The sequence below is a fragment of the Cydia pomonella genome, unplaced genomic scaffold (assembly GCF_033807575.1).
Source record: "Cydia pomonella isolate Wapato2018A unplaced genomic scaffold, ilCydPomo1 PGA_scaffold_183, whole genome shotgun sequence".
Lineage (NCBI taxonomy): Eukaryota > Metazoa > Arthropoda > Insecta > Lepidoptera > Tortricidae > Cydia > Cydia pomonella.
Genome location: NW_026907824.1, coordinates 730,131 through 750,337, shown reverse-complemented (window position 1 = coordinate 750,337; position 20,207 = coordinate 730,131). Strand labels below are relative to the sequence as shown.

The window sequence follows — 20,207 nt, the reverse complement described above, 5'->3', positions numbered from 1 at the left end:
AATAAATGATACTATACGTAATTTCACGTAGTATTCTATACATTTATCAGCCTTGTCGAAAAGTGCAGAAATTATTACTTATTAATTAGTACAGTAGAAATTAGTACAGAAATAATTATTACCTCGTTTAAATTTATTTATAACCCAGACAACATTCAAAACATGATTAAAATAGTAAGTGGCAGGTTTTATATAAGAATGCCATCCAAAATACGCATGCGCAGCAAAAAGGAAATACAAATACGTTTATTTCGTTACTTTTTACAGCAGTTCATAGGTATAAATGTTAGGTAGGTAATTAGTCCATCTTAGGTACAAAGAGTAGGTAGGTATTTAGGTAAAATATCAATGAGCAAAAAGTATCCTAAAATTATAAAATTAGGTATATCTTAAAACCACAAGACTCACATTTCACTTCTTTATAGATTTTCCTATAATCTTTAGGCAAATAAATAAGAAATATTCAAATTCATATACATAAATAACTGAAGGACTAGCGGTGGCAGCATGGTTGCATTTTTATCATTTGTCACTATGCCTGTCACTTTCGCACTTACATATCTGTTAGAACGTGACAGGCGATAAAAATGCGATCAGGAGCCCTTATGGCACTTACGACTATTGTGAGTTGGCCGTGATAATGACTCGACAAAATGATTATTTTTTCTTATAACATTTTTCAAGTTAATTGCGAGGTATATAGCTCACAGAGCCACTAGTTCCGTTTTTTGACAGAGCGTTAGCAAAGGTCTCCATTTCTGATTGTCCGGACGTTCTCTGGAGGTCGCATTCCCCAAACGATTTTGATGAAATCTTGTGAGCCGGCTGGCTAAAAGTAAGCCAGAGGCAGAGAATCCTGGACCACCCACCCTCCTTCGGGTGACAGATCTCCCCAGGAACCCTCGGGTACGTGAGGTTGCTACTCCCCAACAGCTCGCCACAAGCTGCACTGCGTTGACTGATTGCACTAATGAACCATGCAGTAGGTTATGGGGTCGTCACATCTGTACGCGTTAATGTTATAATTAATTTTATTATGCATTTTATTCAACATTTTAGTATTTTTTCAATAAAGGTTTTTCCCCTAAAATTACCTGAGGTCATTGAGTACAGTCTTTATTCATTATCAGCAGAAGCTGCTTTAGATAAAGGTTTTGATAGTATCATATCAAGCGGCATGTTTGCATAAATCAATTACACCGATATCAGTAATAACAAAGCTAATTGACTTTTAAATTCCTATCACGTATGTCACACCGCGTAATTATCAAAGAATTTTCGTAAAAAATTGTTAATATAATAATGTCTTAATTCAACTTGAAAAATGTAGGGCTAAAAAACGAAAGACTAAAGGCTATAACCGTGTTAAGGAACAAAAAATTCCCCTGAACATAATATCCAATCAATATTTCCTATGTATAATGTATATTAGTCGTAATGGTAGTTAATAATCTTCCAAGTTTTATTTTGTAATTATTGACAGTTTTCGTGAAATATCACTTTAAAGTTTTTTTTTACTTTTCAAAATATTTTAAAAACTACTTATTTGTTGCTTTTGAAATTAACGTTCTATTCATGACTATATATTATTCTGTTCATGACTTAAAGAGGATTCATTTTGGAATAAGGGTGATTTTTAGAATAATCTTTAGGTACCTATGTAAATGCAGTATTGAAGAGATTATTACCAGTAGATTATTGAAAGAGGTTTGTTGCCTGGTATACTTTATGAATTAATGCTGGCTGATTATTATAATCCTTTTCATTTGTCATGCTCTGAAAGTGGGTCATTGCTGTTCTGTTCTGAAGTATGCAGAAAGTGATACGTTTATGCTCTAGAACATTTTTTATGATAATTAATTATAATTTGGTTTTAAATTGATTTGTTGTAAAAATTTCTTTCTAATAATTAACTTTTCAGTCCATAAATAAAGATAGTTTTACCTAAATTGTCAATTGAAAGTACCCTCAAGAAATACTATACTATAAAAATTTATGTTTCTTTAAAACTTATTTATATTTTACTTTCCTCGAAAGGCGTAATTCTATCCTTTGGTTAAGAATCTAGTATTTAAATACCGAAATGTATTCTTTATAAAAGTCATAAGTTGCAGTAGTTTCATTTCGTCCCAGAAACAACTAAACAAATAGAGTGAAAACTAGCATACTTGGGTAATGCCTAAGTTAAGTACCTACCTATCTCACGGTGAATACTGCATTAAAAACAGTTTTCTGCAGTACAATAACAAGGGACAGACAAAAATACAAGACTTTATGTATAGAACTGTTGTTCTGCCTTAAGGTCGTCACAGACGGAGCGATAATATATATTAATATACCATAAGATACCGACAGAAACCGACAGATATCTTATAGCATAGCTAAGCACTACAGACGCCAACGATGCCAAAATATATCGTATATTACCGAGCTGTATATCGCAGGGTATCTTAAGATGCCTTGCTGTAAGATACCAAAATATATATTAGCGCTTTGTGTGTGGACTCTGCCAAATGGTAAGTAAACTATATCGTAAGATGCCTTGCTATATCTTTTGGTATATTATCGCACCGTGTTTGACGGGCTTTAAGCATTTCGGCCGCAGAAGATTTACAATATACCTGCAGAAAGCCAATCCTTTATGTTATGTATGATTTATTTATTGATGACTGTGCTTACCTTACCTACCTACTTGTAGGTATTTTACCAACTTAAATGGCTTTGATTGAGAATCGCCTGGTAGGTATGAAATGGCTATTTATTCGTTTGTTCTTATATATTCCATACACCTGTATAAATGTTCCATCAAATAATATGAATATATATTGGTATTTTATAATAGGTACACTAAAAAGCATTACTTACGTCGAAAACCATTATGCGATATCATAAGTGTGATTTTATCGCATATCATTCAAAAATAAATACTTAATTATCACATTTGTCGCATTTCCAATGTTATCACTTTACTATCGCTCAACTTCCTCTTAAATGATATCAATCGATTGATAATAATGATTATCATACACGGAGTTAGTTCCATATACATTTTTGTACACGTTGACGTAAAACAAAACAGGATATATTGTAAGAGCTAATATTGTGCAATAAATAGTGCCTATTTAATTAATAAAACTGTATACAAAAAAAGTGAAAGATTTATATAATCATTACCAATGAATTAAACAGTATTTTACCTACGACCTACGAGTGGCAAGTTTTGTGTAATTTTATTGAAAGTGATTTCCAAATAATGGTCATCCAAACAAAATGGGATTTAGGATGAATTATTTATTCATCGGATGCCTTGTGGCATCGATATATAGCAGTAATGGTAAGTATTGATTTTATTTATATTTTATAGCATCAGTACAAGAGGCCGTAACAAGCTAAACGACTGATTTTTATTTTTTTACCTTTTAATGTGCCTACTTTATTCTACTACTAGGTAATTGTGCTCCAACATATTTTTTCATATAGAAAAACTATAACACAACCACATTTTAATATGACAATATGATCGTAGTGATGGTATACTTGGTAAATCAACATAATACTTATCATAACTTATGATTTATAAGTTTTAAGACGAATGTAAACACAAATAGTTCAATTACTGAAATGTTATACGATAATATGAATATTTTTACATCGAACTATAAGTAATTAAAGTAAATTGAGTTTATTTAAAATGGACTTCTGTGTTTTTCATTATAGTCGTTGAATACGTTGGCATTTAGGGGGCGCCGGCACCATTCCGAAAATGTAACGTTTACTGGCGGGAAAGTATTGGAAGCAGAATAAAATCAGTAATCTAGATGAAATATTAAATTGTATACAAAAGTATTGAGAAACATTTCGAATTCTACGCTGAATAACCAATATTTAATTACCATACCTGTATTGCGGGAAGAGGATATTTTCAGAAGAAGGTAGTATTTTTCCTCATTTTCGAATAAAAGGTGCCATCTTCGAAGTTTTTAGCTGTCGGACAGACATATAAAGTATAAAACTGTCGAATTTCGCAGCAAATTTTGAAGCAAAGTAGGCCCATTTTACGGTAATATAATCCTAGTACTTAACCCAATGTAAGTATTGACTAAATAAATATTCCCAAAGGTTGCCTGGCGTTTACTATAACAACCGAAATATTTGAACAGTGGGGTAACTATTTGAACAATTCATAGCTTTCGGAGCAAATTCTTAGGCTCATTGTTATTCAATGAAGGGGTGTGTAATGTTTTTAATAACAACTTTTTGCGAATATTCATTTAGCATAATTTGAATTGCATAATTTTGAATTGCAGAAATGATGATTCGGTATAAAAATAAGTGAAATAAAAACAAATTGCATAATGTCGAAAGTAATAATAATTAACTAGCATAATAATGTATTTTCATAACAGGCAACCAGCATAATGTTTATTTTTTATACAATTTATTATTCAGAAGGGTTTTCATGCATCAAAACTAATATCATAATATTGAAGGTTATAAACGCCTAGTGAAAATGAACGAGCAAAAATACATTTCTGTCCATATGGTCACAGTTCTACCTAACACTCCTCCTCGCTTCGCTCGTCGTCGTACCTAACCAGCCTTAAAGTTCAATGAGTAGATTTTGTATAATTTAATATGTCATAGAAAATTATGCCACCTGATAATTCATTAAAATTTAGTTCTACATTTTAATCATAATATGAAATGAATGTTATTAGAAGTAAAATTATTCCTGAGGATTGTTATGAAGAATGTTTTTATGGCTATACAGTATTCTGTAATTTAATTAGTATGACAAACAACATTCTGTGGTTTGTTTTTATACATAATGTTTATTATGAGTTTCCATAGTAGTTAAATGAAATTATGCTAAAAGTTTGTATTAAAATTGAACGGCACCCCAATGAAGGTAAGCATCTATTTTTTCAGGGTACAAGCCTACAAATCAAGTAGAGTATTGGGCACTGTGAAAGGCTACAAAGCTAAAATAGCAAACCTCTTAAATCTTAAAGACTTGGTATTTGTCTTCTGGGGTCAGTAAGGGGTTAAGTAAATACAGTAGCTAAGCTCCTGCTATAAGACTCTTGACTCGACGATCGCCCTAGTAAAGTTACCCTTTACTTGGTGAAATAAGAGAAATCGTAGCCTATTCTTGCTAGTGCTCACTATTACACATATAATTGAATGAGTTTATGTTATAGTAGGAGATACGTTAATAAGGAATATCTACCTTCATCTGTTATTTATTGTGATAAGAAATAAATGATAGATAATACACATTGACACATAAACACATTGCAAACAGGTTGCATAGTAAAATTGCGTACAGACAGATTTGTTTTTACTAAATGCCTAGATTAATAAAATTGATTTGTATATAAAATCTAGGCAACCATAAACTGGACCAACTTTTTTTAAAAGAAAACCTATTACAGTTATATTATATATAAAGTAACCTTTCATTTGATATATCATACGATTAAAGAAACAAAAAAAAAAGTAAAGTAGATAGAAGTAAAAAGTAAAGTAGATATTCCTTACAACGTATCTTAAACCATTAGTATTGCGTGGTGGGTCATTGGTCATATTACAAGCTTGGCAAAGTAAGGTACAGTATGGAGTTCATCAAAAAAGGGGTGTACATGTTTTTAAAGGGTCGTTCACTATGCATGGCTTATAATATGTGACAGCCCTGAAGTTGCAGGCACCCCCAGGGCTGGCACCAGGTCGCAGGCTGCGGCGACCGTTTATCATCAGGCGAGCCATATACATACAAGGTGTTTATTTAGTCACCTACAAATATTTACCTATATCTTCATATATAGGTCATACTAAGCAACTTGTACTATGGGACCAACCCCGAATTCACGTAAAAAAATTGGCTGTTTCATACATTTTGGCTGTCTGACCTTGACATTTTGTATGGGAGAGTAACATTTTTTTCGCGATTTCGGGGTTGGTCCCATAGTAAAAGTGTATCTCAGGTGATTAAATAAACATTAACAACTGTATTTATTTGTTAGCCGCCGATGTGGTATTAAAAAAAAACTAGGTAAATTTCACCAAATACGTATTCATAAATTTCAGGTTGCACAATGGAAGGTGTCACAACTTGGCAGCTACCGATCACCGTTCGCATCGAGGATTATCATGACGGCATTGTTTTACAACGAACTGTTACCGATATTGGAGGTGAGATTGTAGTTATAATTGACAGTGGATTAATATATGGCTTACGGCGCACACGTAAAAAAATATCATTTCTATAACTAAATGTTTAAATCATTCACGTTGTCGTTTTGCCTCTACGAAACATTTCCGTTACGTACCGGCAAAGAAATTTGAAATAGAGGTGGATTGTCAAAGAAAACTTTGTAAAAATACCACAGCAAATTTACTGATATCTTTCGACACATGATTAAACTTTTAGAGATTAGAGAGAGAATAAATCAAGGCCAAAGGTATGGCGTATTCGAGCTATGACGCCATAACCTTTAGTCGATGCCCGGTAAGATGGCGCCACTTTTTGATATTTAACAAATTTAACACATGTCAGTGAAAGAATAAGGATCAAAGTCAAATGGTGTTTTAAAATTTTTATCATGTAGCGAAAGATGACAGTAAATTTACTGTGGCTACAAAATTTTCTATGAAAATCCACCTCCGACAGGGAAACCCATGTTATCGGCTACGACGTAGCGCTTACGACCGTAACTCAGCGGTGAAATGTGTTGAAAAATGGACACACACACATCTCACACGAATCACTTTGATGAATCCATCAGGCCTTTAGTTTCGTTATTTCCGTGTCAATGGAAAATGATTAACACCTCACTAGCTCCAAAAAGCGTTCCTTGTTCTTTGAGTTCAATCAAATGTCAATTTTATCCACAATTCTTCAAAGGAATTGGACGCGTATTTTGTTTGTTTTCCCACGGTAGCTGATAGCTCGGGAACAACGGCATAGTATGGAGGAGGCCTATGTCCATAAAAGGACATCCAATAGAATTTAAATTGTTATAAATTATTTCGCAATATTTAATTTTATTAATATATAAAAAAATCGCAATAATTACAAAATAATATAATTTAATTAGATTATGAGGATTAAGGAAAAACGTAAATAGTTTTAAATGCTTTTTATAATTATTCGTGCATGTATGTATCTTGTTCTAGTGGAAATAAAAGTCTAAATAATAAGGGGGTGTCTCCTCACCCAAGCTCTGCAACCTGTATATAAATGCATTAATAGAGGAGCTCAGCAGCACTCATGTCGGCTGCCACATTGATGACGTATGTCTCAACAACTTAAGCTACGCTGACGACATGGTGCTGTTGAGTGCCTCTCCGTGTGGCCTTGGGCAGCTGCTTGGCATCTGTGAGCAATTTGCTAGCAGCCATGGCCTAATATATAATGTAAAAAAGAGCGAATGCATGGTCTTTCAAGTCAGAGGTAAGCACCTGCCACCTGTGCCGCCTATTCGCTTATATGGTACTCCTTTGGATAGGGTAGAATCTTTTAAGTATCTTGGCCATGTGGTAACCTCTGACTTGAAAGATGATGCCGATATAGAGCGAGAACGGAGGGCGTTGTCTGTTAGGGCAAATATGGTGGCCCGCAGGTTTGCTCGTTGCTCTGCCGAAGTTAAGGTAACTCTATTTAGAGCCTTTTGCACAACTTTTTACACGAGCAGCCTGTGGATCTCTTATACCCAGAAACGGTACAACGCTCTCCGTGTACAGTACAACAATGCCTTCAGGATGATGATGGGGCTGCCTCGCTACTGCAGCGCATCGGGGATGTTTGCTGAAGCTAGGGTAGACTGTTTCTACACCACAATGCGGAAGCGGTGCACATCCCTGTCGCGTAGGGTGCGGGACAGCTCTAACATCATCCTGAGGGCATTTGCGTCAAGGTTTGACTGTCAGTACATGAACCATTGCCATATGATGCATGTACTGACAGGCAAGCCAATATACTGTATGTAGAAATAGTATGTTATGTCATGTGTTTACTAACCTTAGTTGTAGGAAGACTAATTAATGTAAATGTGTAATTTAATATAGTATAATGTAATTACTAACAAACTATATGGGCCTATTTGACCTGAAATAAATGTATTGAATTGAATTGAATAATAAAAAAGCTGATAGGTCGTTTAAGTTATAAAATTGTTTTATTTGTTTTATACTACGTCGGTGGCAAACAAGCATACGGCCCGCCTGATGGTAAGCCCTACTCATAGTGTTGTGTTCCTGCCGGTGAGTAAGGTCGCCAGTGCTCAAAGAGAGTGCGGAGTGTTAGGGTCGGCAACGCGCATGTAACTCCTCTGGAGTTGCAGGCGTACTTAGGCTACGGAGACTGCTACTACATGCGCGTTGCCGACCCTAACTCTCCACACCCTCGTTGAGCTCTTACAACCTTACTCACCGGCAAGAACCAAACTATGAGTAGGGTCTAGTGTTATTCTATAGTTGTTATTTATTAATTTAAAATGTAATCAGACCACAATGCATCCAATACAAATACCTCATTGACTAACATACATTATAATTATAAACTTAAAAATAAACACTATTCAGACGACAAAACGGCTAAAGACTAAGGCTAGTTCACACGGCGTAAACTTTTCCCGCATCGTATACGGGATTTTGTATCGCAACCGTCAATATCGTTCAAACGGCTAGACGGATTTCCTGTATAGAATATCTAGCCTAACGGCGGTGCCAAACAGTTTTGATCTATAGGCAGCAGTTTGTTTGCATCTCGTACCTCACAATGCTCAAGATTCCACTTTTCGAACTATTATTGGCTACGGACAAGCGTAGTCGGCCTTAATTTTCAATTCCCGCGGCAAACCATAAATAATCGAAAAATTATTTCAGGTTTCACCCTCACATCGTCTAGTGATCTTAACCAAGGTCCTTACATCGTTGCATCAATCGAAAATTCCGCCTTTGTCCTTCGTACAAACGACGCATACAGATTGTTTGAGGAACACGAGACCGCCGACCTTATTAGTTTGACGTACGCCTTCACATGTACGAACGGACAGACTCCGTCATCTCCTCTTGTAAGTATCCGAGTGAGCTTCAAAGCAAGGAATTTTGCCTCTTTATGCAACCTTAAACTTCCTGGTTGCGTAACATAACCTGTGTTTATTTATTACAAGATGGTCCAAAACACGGTGAAAAAGTTTTGTAACCGCCTTCAAAAAAAGGTGTTTCTCAGTTTGAGACGTTTGTATATATGTATGTATGTTAGATGATAGTACATAGATAGAGTGTAATCTCAGAAGATCAGATGTGCAAGTTGCGGAAAGTTTTCAAAAAGGCGAAAATATACTCGGTATTTTCACACGAAACAAAGGAAACTCATTTTTGTAGGAAAACCCTCTGTACTCAGTATCAGTAAATGAGTTCATGGAAATGACATTTTGATTCAGAAATTGTTTTATTCTTATTGTTTTTTATTGACATTATTTTGTTTACCATACAGACGATCCTTATTGGGAGATACTATTTCATTGTTTATTATATTATTGCATGTTGACGATTCTTATTGGGAGATATTATTTGTGTTATTTTATACCTACTCTATGTAAATATAACAATGTAACGGACTGTTCCTATTGGAGATTAATTGACTTTTTATTTATCGTTTTTATTTTTATTATTCTTGTATTAGTTTTGATATTTTAAATTTATATTTTGGATTTTGTAAGTATGTACCTACCTACTGTTATTCTAATTGTATTGACAATCCTTATTGGAGCTATAATTTTATTTTATTAGTATGTTTATTATTTTTATTTTTATTTTGTTTTAACGATCATGCTAGAAATGTCTTATTTTTGACATCAATGCAAATGTATTATGTAATTGTCTTTCATGAAATAAACCATCTAATGTAATCATTTTGGAAATGAAAACTTTCTATAGAACAAATTGAGAATTTTCCGAAATATTGTCCACGTAATAATTTTGCAATTTTAGAAATCTCCAGGCAGCTCTTTATGCTGACTGCACATTGCATGATTTTGATTTCCTTCGTATCATCAGAATTGATATTCATCAATGATTGGGGAATGGTACTGTATTGGCCCAACATATTTCCTATTATTTTAAATAAGTTTAGGAGATATATTTCAATCTAGTTATCTCTAGTACAGTCACGTCTGAAAATATCGATACGGACAAAGTGCCAAAAATATGTATACACGACCTTATTGCCCACATAATAAGGTAGTGAATACATATTTTTGGCACTTGATCCGTATCGATATTTTCAGAGGAGACTGTACCTAAGTATTAAGGAAAGGGTAGGAAGCAGACTGCAACATATCCTCTATAGATTAAGATACGAGTACGAGCAATGTTTGTACTAAAAACTGCTGTGACATTTTTGATTTAACTTACGGTAGACTAGATCATCTTTTTCAAAAAAATCATAAAATCTCAATCAATCGTTTCATCACCGCCCAACGACTGTATTTGGGTCATACACATTTTGTTCTATGCTTAACTCGTTCACGTCTTTCCTGTAGACATCGAAAAGTTAAGGGAATCAAAAGCAAATTTCTACGTGGAATACATTTTTCAGTATTTGAGACTCAAATAAGAAAAAACGTGATACCTATGTATGTACCCGGGTCATTAACTTTTATTGTTTTGTCCACAGAAAAAACCTTTTTTCCAAAATGACTGTGTTTGACCCAGTTTATAGACATACATTATTTGGCCAGTTAGATATTAATAATAATATATTTTTATTGTATGACAGACGATCCGTATAGAAATAAACGACAACAACAACAATCCACCGCTGTGGAAGACGCCAGACACTGTCGCATCAGAAACCACCGCATACGATTTCACCATCGCTACGCCCGTGCCGCCCGGTTTCCTCATCACCAACTGCGTCAGCGATATAATCGTTAGAGATATCGATCTCACTACATACAGAATCGATTTCAGTATCGAGGACAATCCGTATATTGGTATCGAGTATGACGAGGCGGCCTCGACCGATGCTAAAGAGTTTAAAGCCGTATTGAAGAGCACTGCGTTTATAAGATCTATTCCTGAGCCGATTATTCTAACAATCAGTGCTACGGTGAGTATCAAACATACATCGCATCGATTGATGAAGAAATTAGGTTAAGTAGGGTTTTTCATCTTCAATAATAGACTTTTGCATGTGTTATGCTTTTAATGGTTAATTGATAGCATTTTATTGATCTAACGAAGCTAAATCCGACAACTAATGATACTCGGTGTCGAATGTTCTATAGGTAACATATTTTATTTGCTCTGTCCTTGAACCCAAACCCTTAATGTAACCCAGCTCCCAGTCAATTTATTGCGCTATCGGGAATACGCCACAAATCTTTCAATACTCTACTCTAGTTTGTGCTCGTATGGCGCGCTGCAAAAGTGCATACATTTTAAAATTATATTCACACTTTATGAGTGAATTCCACTCAGAAAGTTCGTATCTACATTTGCACCTGTGTGTACAACGCCATTGAGAGGCGCCCGCAGCGACATCTACATGCTTTAAAAAACTTTTACAGGACGTTGACCAAACTGGAGACCCTCCTATAACAAGAAGCACAACAGTTACCATACATGGTAGTTCCGATTTCGAGCTGCCCCTCGAGCCGATTTTCAGTCAGGCGTTCTACTTAGCAAGTTATACCGAAAACAACCAAGTTACTGTGGAACAATCGATCACGTTGGAGCAAGGCTATGATGAACTTGTACAGTTCAGTTTGGAAGGAGGTATGATATCTTGTTAACATTGTTCTGCTAACTCTACACAGACATGCAGAGACCTTTGCAAATATCAAGGGAAACTAAATCTTATCCACAATGTTACAAAGACTAGCTTGTTGTTGATTTTTTTACGCTTGTCTCTCAACTTATTTGTTGGTCGTTTTAATTTGATCTCTATTAACGTTTAAAATATGGAAGCAGTCGCCAAATAGTAACAAAATTTAAAATGTTCTTTGATACCCCCAAATAAGATAGCTAAATTAGCACCACCGAATCTGATCATGGCTTTTAAAAGTAACCAAGCAAATTATTGACATATTCGTTACAACAATTTAAAACTTTACTAAGTATTTTATTTTGTTTGCATCCCGACATGTGGAGAATTTTAACCCTTACTAAAAGCTGACTCATAACCCTAATTGAATTTTATATTTATTTTTGACAGATTACGCTGCCGATCATTTCACCATTACCGTCAACGGCAATCTTGTGACTCTGTCAGTCACAAATGCGCTACCCGCAGCAGCGTTGCAAGAAGGACGGATTTACTTAGTGGTACATGCTTCTCGGGAGTACACCAGCGGAGCATCCGCCACCATCATCATAGAGCTACCTGAAGGTTAGACCTCTTTTAACCCATTAGCGCCTACACCTATTTTTGGGAAACCACCATTTTTCTAATTCTGTTACCGTAGAAAATCGAGTCAAACGCCGTAACCCAGGTGTACGCAAGAGGGTATAATAAATAAATAAATACATATTTTTGTAGGTATAGCAATCTGTCAGATTTATATAATGTATATTCTCATTTCTTTATTAATTTTATTTTTCTTTTCCCGTTGTAAGAATTCGATATATTTTTGAGGGAGCTACGTATTTGTATGAATTGATATGAATATGACATTTTTTTTTATCAAATTCTATAATGAAAAGTAGCTACCTACTGTATGTATGTTATTGCATGATTTCTATAGTAATCTAAATTGTATTTTTTCTTATTTAATGCATGTTAATTATAAGATGTAATGTTTTGAAAATATGTGTCCCACCGAGTTTCTTGCCGGTCCATATTGGTATACCCTCCTCCAATTGAGGGGGGATTTAAATCTTCTCGGGTCAGAGGTGTAGGGTTAGAACCGGTGTAGCTTTATTTGACGTTCATAAGCGCATTGTAATATGCCTACTTGAATAATAATAGTACATTACGATACAAGTGCGAAAAATAGGAAATTCGAAACGAGTGGCGATAAATTAAAACACGACCGAATGGAGTGTTTTAAATCGACACGAGTTGCGAATTACTTATTCGCACATGTATCGTACAAAGTTTTACAGTACATATGGCCCTTTAAATGTTCGACACAGTAACGTAATATGCTAATTTTCGCACTAGTGCGGTAAAGTAGCACCATATGTACTGTAAACTATCTTTATCTTTATAATAGGCGCTAATGGCTGAAGTACTCCCTGTACGTCTGAATAAATTATATGATAATATTGTAAATAGTCTTAAACGTGAAAGTCGCTTCTTGTTATTACCCTTCATTGCAATTTAATCATATCTACTTACTGTTTATAGTAACAGAAGAATGAGAGGTCACCATTGAAGCAGCATTGCTTATTATGTAACTCACACCAGCTAATAATATTCATTCTAGAACCAATTTTTTGGAGATGTGTTTAATTTACATGAGTACCTGATGGACCCCATTTTATGAAACTTTAGAATTTAGGTACAAGGTACAAAACGCCGTGCATACCAATAGTAAGGGTAGTTTTAGTCTGTCTTTCTGCTTTAGATTTATTAAATTGTTACTTAATATATCTTTATAAAACGCAACGCTACTGAAATAAGTGATGGCGGCTCCAATACCAAATCAATACGGGAGCGCCTTTGTATGGAAATCCGCAGATGATGACCTCTAGTTGAGGTGATCTGTGATTAATGATGAAGACAGAAAGTTTCTGCATTTAATCTTATAATTTCATGGAATCGTTTGAACTAATTCAAATTGTTTAATAAGTAAATACTTAGTTAAGAAGTAGAATTGAGCAGTAAATAATATGGAAATGAAATTTCCAACACAAAGTTAAGTATTTGAGTAGGTTAATTAGTAGTTTAGTTCTTTAACCCGTCTACCAGCGACCTACTACATAAGTTTAAATAATTTTTAGTTGAATTGGTTTTGCTTGGTTCGATTTTGAAACGACACAAATTCGATCCTAATTTCAATTGATCTTGTCTGGTTGGTCGCTAGAAACTATTATTAATATACATATAAATACCTCTCGCTTCCACTGATGGCCCCTGTGAAAGCTCCTTCAAGGTTTTTATGGTTGTACCTAATAAAATAAAATAAATGTTTTTACCGTAAATTAATATTTAACAAGCAGAAACGTCTGCGAACGATGCTATTAAGACAGTAATTTTTCCACTTTTATTTTTATTCTAAGCTTAATGTTTTACCGTATTATTATTACTTACTTAAAAAAAAATATGGAAGCTTTCCAAAAAATATCTACAAACATTTTACGTGTCAGCTACTCCATGTAAAAATAAACTGTCATATAATTAACTGATATACTGTTAGAGGTCTAGCTGTGTGTATAGAGGTATAGCTTACCTGGAGCCTTTTAAATTCAGATTTCATTCAAAATATTATGTTTACTTGGCTACACGTACAGCCACTTGCAATATTATGTTGTGCAATATATGGTACGAATCGCGCCAAAACAACTGGGCTATAACCGCGAAAATCGAAGTTCGTCAATTACGGGCATTTTTCTGTGTCACTGTAATTACGTCTTAGTGAGAGTAAAAGAGAAAGATGCCCGCAATTTTCGAATTTCAGTTTTGGAGGTAAGCCTCCTGACAGTCTTACTTGTGAAACCGTAAAAGCGTTCATATATTATAGGATCTTTCGTTTTTTTTTCAAGATAATTTTGCGACTGTACGATCAATATAAAGAGCAATGTACGAACAAAGTGAGACGAGTAAGCCCGTACAAATGGTTTTGCCACTTTGTCAATTGTTATAAATTTATGACTACATTCGAGGCCACGCGGTTCAACTTCCCAGGCCAAGTTATGTAATTTTGTTAGGACGAAATATGTGTTTTGGCTCTGCTACGTTCGCATCGTAATTTGTGATCACGAGTGCTGTAAATTGTTTTCCAGAAAAAATGTGTTAACATATTGTTGTTAGGAGGTTTTGTTGTATCGCTGACGCAGACGAGCTTTTATTAAAACTGATCATCGCTAAAAAAGTTGCTTTTTCATTATTGTCATAGATGACGTCACATCGATGAGACCTATGTTTCCTAAAATTTTTTAACGGGTTTTACTTCTGCTTGATACCGTAATGCCATCTATTTGAACTCAGACAATTTACAATATGGCTTAATTAACCGGTGATTGATTTTTCTTATGCACGGTGGCACCATCTACTACAATGACGAAGAAATGGAAATCGTCTTTGTAACAATTACGACACTAATAACTTATACTTTGTGACGAGAGCCCCTTCACCTAGATAATAGGCTTTATATATCTGGGGTCACCAAATTTCGAACCCCGGTCCGGGTCTGGACCGCCGACCTATATTATTTTTTTACTAATTTAATAAACTCAAGTAGAAAAGGACCGCGAAGAAACTAATTGGTGACCCCGGGTATATATTTTTAGGACGACAGTGGAGGACCCGCGCAAAAACGCCTTTTCATACAAAAGTAGTCCTCATTTTCCTCTCTGGATATTCGCATTATTGAAAATATTTTGACACAATTGGTTATACGTCAATCACATACAGCTACGGCATAAGTTTGATTTTTTTCGAATTTCTAATCATTACAAGAGTTATGAGCATTTAAAATTTTTATGAAATCTTTACAATAATCAAGTAAAGAAAAAAATCAAACATAGGGGTATAACTATGGTTAATTTACATCAAATTGTGTAATTTTTTATTTATTCATGATGTCAATATCCAGAGAGGAAAAGGGGACTACCTTTGTTTGGAGAAGCGTCCGTTCCTTTTCCTCTTGACTTAAGTCAGCTTTCAACAGCTTTGATTAATAGCCCTAACCTTAATTTTCAGTTGAGCACCTGGAATTTGAACGTCCTCATTACGAGGGAGAGATCGTGGACAATACTCTGCAGTTAACGCCACTAGTTTTAAGTCAAGGATACCAAGGATCTGATGTGACTGTGACTGTAGAAGGTAATAAGTAAAAATGGCAGTGCCAGCTCGTGAAAGTCCCATTTGCATTGTTTTATGTTAAAATGATTGCGAAAAATCTGTATCGCTATAATAAAAAGTCTCTAATATAAGTACATATTATTATCTTTAGTGTTAATAAGACGACGAGTCTTTTGAGTTTAAATTTGAAGAACTCAAAGTTTTTACGAGATTGTGCAAATAAAATTTCAGTCTTTAAAGTCACGAGTCGAGTCTTCTCATTAAGTCTTTTTTAAGCGCAACTGATAAGAACTCGAGCCTCCGAATAAAAACTTTGTCAACATCTTTGTAGGTATAAATATAAATAGCAGTAAATAATATAAGCGTTATTGTATGTTGTCCTTAACCCATGAATTTTACATGAAAACAATGCATATTGTTATAAAATACTAAAATTCTCTGAAAATTACTGACGTGTCTACAGAAGACTCGGGTCTCTAATAAGTAAAAAAAAAGTAAAAAGTAATTTATTCAAGTAGGATTTTACAATCTCTTTTCAAGTTGAAGAGAACTCGAGTTTCGACTTATTTATATTAGTGAAAAGCACAGTCGAGTCTTAAAGCAGAGGACTCAAATGACTCGAGTCTTTACGAACACTATTTTACTTAGATTCTTGTATGTTTTCTTCTATGTATATGCCATTTAGCCAGCCATATCCGTGAGCCAAGATTGGATATTCAGTGGATTTATTTTCCAACAAATATTTCATTTTATTGTTGTACCTCTACCTACTCTTGCATACTATATAACACGTCCATGAGCTGTAGCCTCCATCAAAAAATCCGCAAATTTTATGTGAAATTGCAGCGAACTACAACAATAATCTGTTTTTTACTATTAATTATGGTTTCTAATTTAAATAATTTTAGAAAGATAGGGAATTGTTTTAATTTCTGAATTCTGTACACACGATAATTCGCTAAAAATTACGGCAATTTCACGAGCTTTAACGATAGCTAAACACGCGACAACACACAAGGCTGATAGCAAGAAAATAAAACATTTTGATGCGCTTCATTGTCTTCTTTGTGTTCAAAGGAACTTTATCTTAAATTAAGTAACATTTTTCCAGATTACTCCTCGTTTTTCTCCTACGCGGTCGTTGGAAACACAATAACCCTGTCGATGACTCCCTTGGACGATAACATTATTCAAGAAAATAATTATATAAATTTGAGAGTCACCGCTTCTACTGGCTATAGCTCTGCTACAACTATAGTCACGTTAGAGATCGTGAAAGATGACGTCACAACTCCAGTATTCGATCAGAGTTTGTATGCGGGAACTTACGATCCAGCCGCTGGTCTGGCGGTGGAACCAATTTTGTTGGCGCGGGGATATGATGAAACCGTCACTGTAACCCTTTCTGGAGGTAAGACTGACGACGTGCAAATGCTTAATATGCTTCCATGTTTTAACACCATCAAATGTTTTTACATTTGCTTAATACTGTCATCGTTTAATTTACCTCCACATGGTAGTAAAGTACTTCATGTAACATAAAAAGAAATTAAGTTCAAGCCTACCGGCCTAGCCAAGGTGACAATCGCAATCGCTTCGCTGTGTCTCTCTATCACTCCATATTAGAGCGACAGTGACAGTTGCGTTTCCATCGCTACGGAGCGTAAGCGACTTGCACGTTGGCTACGCGGCCTGATACGTTCATAAAAGATAACGACAAAATTTAGTGAAATTCACTTCTTAGAAGTTATGCCTAATTTGGCACGGTAAAACATTTCAGAATACGAAACTTACTTCGAGTTGACTCAGGACGGGCCCTCGTCAACGCTCCGGGTGGCCGGCGACGGCCTGCCCTCGCATATCTTAAGCCAGACCCACCTCCACCTCTCCGTCGAGGCCACAAAACCGCGCACCGTCGGCGCGAGCGCTGTTGTGGCTATCACTTTACCCGGAGGTGACATATGTATTTTAAATGCTAGAAAGTTAACCAACTTCCATTCTATCCGCATTTTTGATTCAAGCTTTCAGAGTCCGATTGTGGAAGCTGAAATAAATCCAGGAAACAGATGTTGCAAAGTTTAATGCTTTACCATACTTTGCGGATCCGTTTCTGTGATATGAAACTGGACAGATCGCATGTTCACAGTGTTTCTATTGCTAAATATTAGCTATTTTGTCGGGATCAAAGAATAATAACTACATCAATTTACAAAGACTTTACAATGTTTTTATGAATAAGGTAAGGTGGGGTAAGACGAACATAGTATATTTTGCTTGGGGCTAGATAAACATTATGAGGATTCCATACAAGTGTTTGTCTTGCCCCGGTAATAATCTTACTCCATCTTGCCTAATATACTCGTAAAACGTTACAGATTGTAAGACTATACAGCGTGTCTTTTTAATACAAATGAAAATTGAAACATTAAAAAAATTTATTTAGCCTTAACTAACAGACTACAATAATTATTTTTTTATGTTTTTTCGAGCAGCATTGTATTGCGTACCTACCTACATAATCATCATTTGTGAGAGTAGTGAAGTCGCGTTAGTAAGTGCGACGTTTTTTAATAAAAATAAGCTAATGATAGGTACATAGTGTTCTGAATTGTTTTATAAAGAAAAAATAAAGTCATTAATTTTTAGTAAACCATAATGAAAGTGAAATAATTTGGGCCTATACTAACTACCCTTCGAATATGTGAGCTTTGTTGAAAATACACACTGTATATATATAACAATTTATACATTAAGAACGAAAACCACAAAACGTCTGTCAATGACTGCAGGAATTTATTGTTTAACCCAAACTTTTGTTTCCATACTTTTTTCTTGCAATCTTCTCTAGTCTAAGCCTTTCCTTTTCTTTTCTTCGCTAATCCTTTTTAGCAAGGGAAATGCAATTTGAAGCTCAGTCATACAAAGGAGCGATACAAGATAATATACTGACACTAGACACGATCATTTTAAGTGTCGGTTACGAAGAAGACGTGACTTTTTCGCTCTCCGGTGGTAAGTAAACTTTGCTTTAATACAATTTTAAGTGGAAACTTTAAGTTAAAGTATAGTTGGCACGATATTTCGACTTGGATTAAAAACATGATGAGCATTTTAAGCTTTATTAAACTCCAAAACAGACACCTATCTTCTAAGTAGTCTTGATATTTTATTGTCAAGGCAATGGCCTCATAAACGGGCGGATTCTAATAAAGATTAGTATCATTCAATATTTGTCGACTTTCAGTTATTGACTTCAATTCTTCCCAACTAATCTTGGCGCCGTTCCAGATTACTCAACCTCATTCGCTGTATCGAACGTGCAAAATCAAGTGACAATAAATATGCCAGCACAGCTTCCTCAAGAGGTTATTTCAGAAAACAATTTCGTAATGTTGACGCTGTCGGCTGAAGGACTGAACGCGCTGCCGACTACCACTGCTGTGTTACTTGAGATTATCAAAGTTGACGCAACGACGCCTGTGTTTAGCCAGCCCATTTATGATGGCACTTTCTTTGGTTCATTAGGTATTGTCTTGGAGAATATAAACCTACTACAAGGATACGACAGCAGCGTGACGTTCAGGATTCAAGGAGGTACTTAAAATAACATAAAATAATTTATTATACACGATGACTTACGGTACACCGTGCTGAGCCTATGCTACTCCCATAAGTAGTTATTATACAGGTGCGGAAAGTAGGCAATTCGCAACGAGTGGCGATAAATTAAAACACGACCGAAGGTAGTGTTTTAAATCGACACAAGTTGCAAATTACCTATTTGCATGTGTATCGTATAACTATTCAAAGTGCATATGGGTCTTTAAACTTTACAAGTCACTTATTTTGCAGTATTTTTTCTTTTTATAGAGACTGACACTAATATTTTTATTTTATTTACAGAAAACTCTGAATATTTTTCTATTACTCAAAACCTAAATAGTGTAACGTTGACTGTCCAATCAAGTATTCCTGAAGAGGTAATATTCCAAGAAAAGGCATTTGTTTTCAACATATTCGCCGAAAAACCACTGACAGTAGGCGCTAATGCTGCCATCGTCGTAAGATTCTCAGAAGGTTGGTCCATGTTGATGTTTTATTACATATAAATTATTGTTATAACCGCTCAGTTCATTAGATAATCACCTTTTTAGGGTTCCGTACCCAAAGCTTAAAACGGGACCCAAAGGTTAAAATAAAAAACTATATATATTTTTGATAAAAATAATTA

The 20,207-nt window shown here is 35.0% G+C and overlaps 1 protein-coding gene across 1 annotated transcript in view; it reads left to right on the top strand.

Moving 5' to 3' along the window:
* The first annotated feature begins 2,871 nt into the window (after positions 1 to 2,871).
* The window catches only part of LOC133533623 (uncharacterized), a 49,302-nt gene continuing 31,966 nt past the window's right edge, over positions 2,872 to 20,207 (top strand). Inside the window, exons 1-12 of the mRNA XM_061872634.1 lie at positions 2,872 to 3,334; positions 6,088 to 6,192; positions 8,887 to 9,074; positions 10,784 to 11,116; positions 11,577 to 11,784; positions 12,224 to 12,397; positions 15,875 to 15,997; positions 17,088 to 17,387; positions 17,757 to 17,930; positions 18,866 to 18,988; positions 19,265 to 19,570; positions 19,880 to 20,053. Of these exons, the coding sequence (XP_061728618.1) occupies positions 3,271 to 3,334; positions 6,088 to 6,192; positions 8,887 to 9,074; positions 10,784 to 11,116; positions 11,577 to 11,784; positions 12,224 to 12,397; positions 15,875 to 15,997; positions 17,088 to 17,387; positions 17,757 to 17,930; positions 18,866 to 18,988; positions 19,265 to 19,570; positions 19,880 to 20,053 (2,272 nt within the window). The 5' untranslated portion in view covers positions 2,872 to 3,270. The remainder of the gene's footprint in view (positions 3,335 to 6,087; positions 6,193 to 8,886; positions 9,075 to 10,783; positions 11,117 to 11,576; positions 11,785 to 12,223; positions 12,398 to 15,874; positions 15,998 to 17,087; positions 17,388 to 17,756; positions 17,931 to 18,865; positions 18,989 to 19,264; positions 19,571 to 19,879; positions 20,054 to 20,207) is intronic.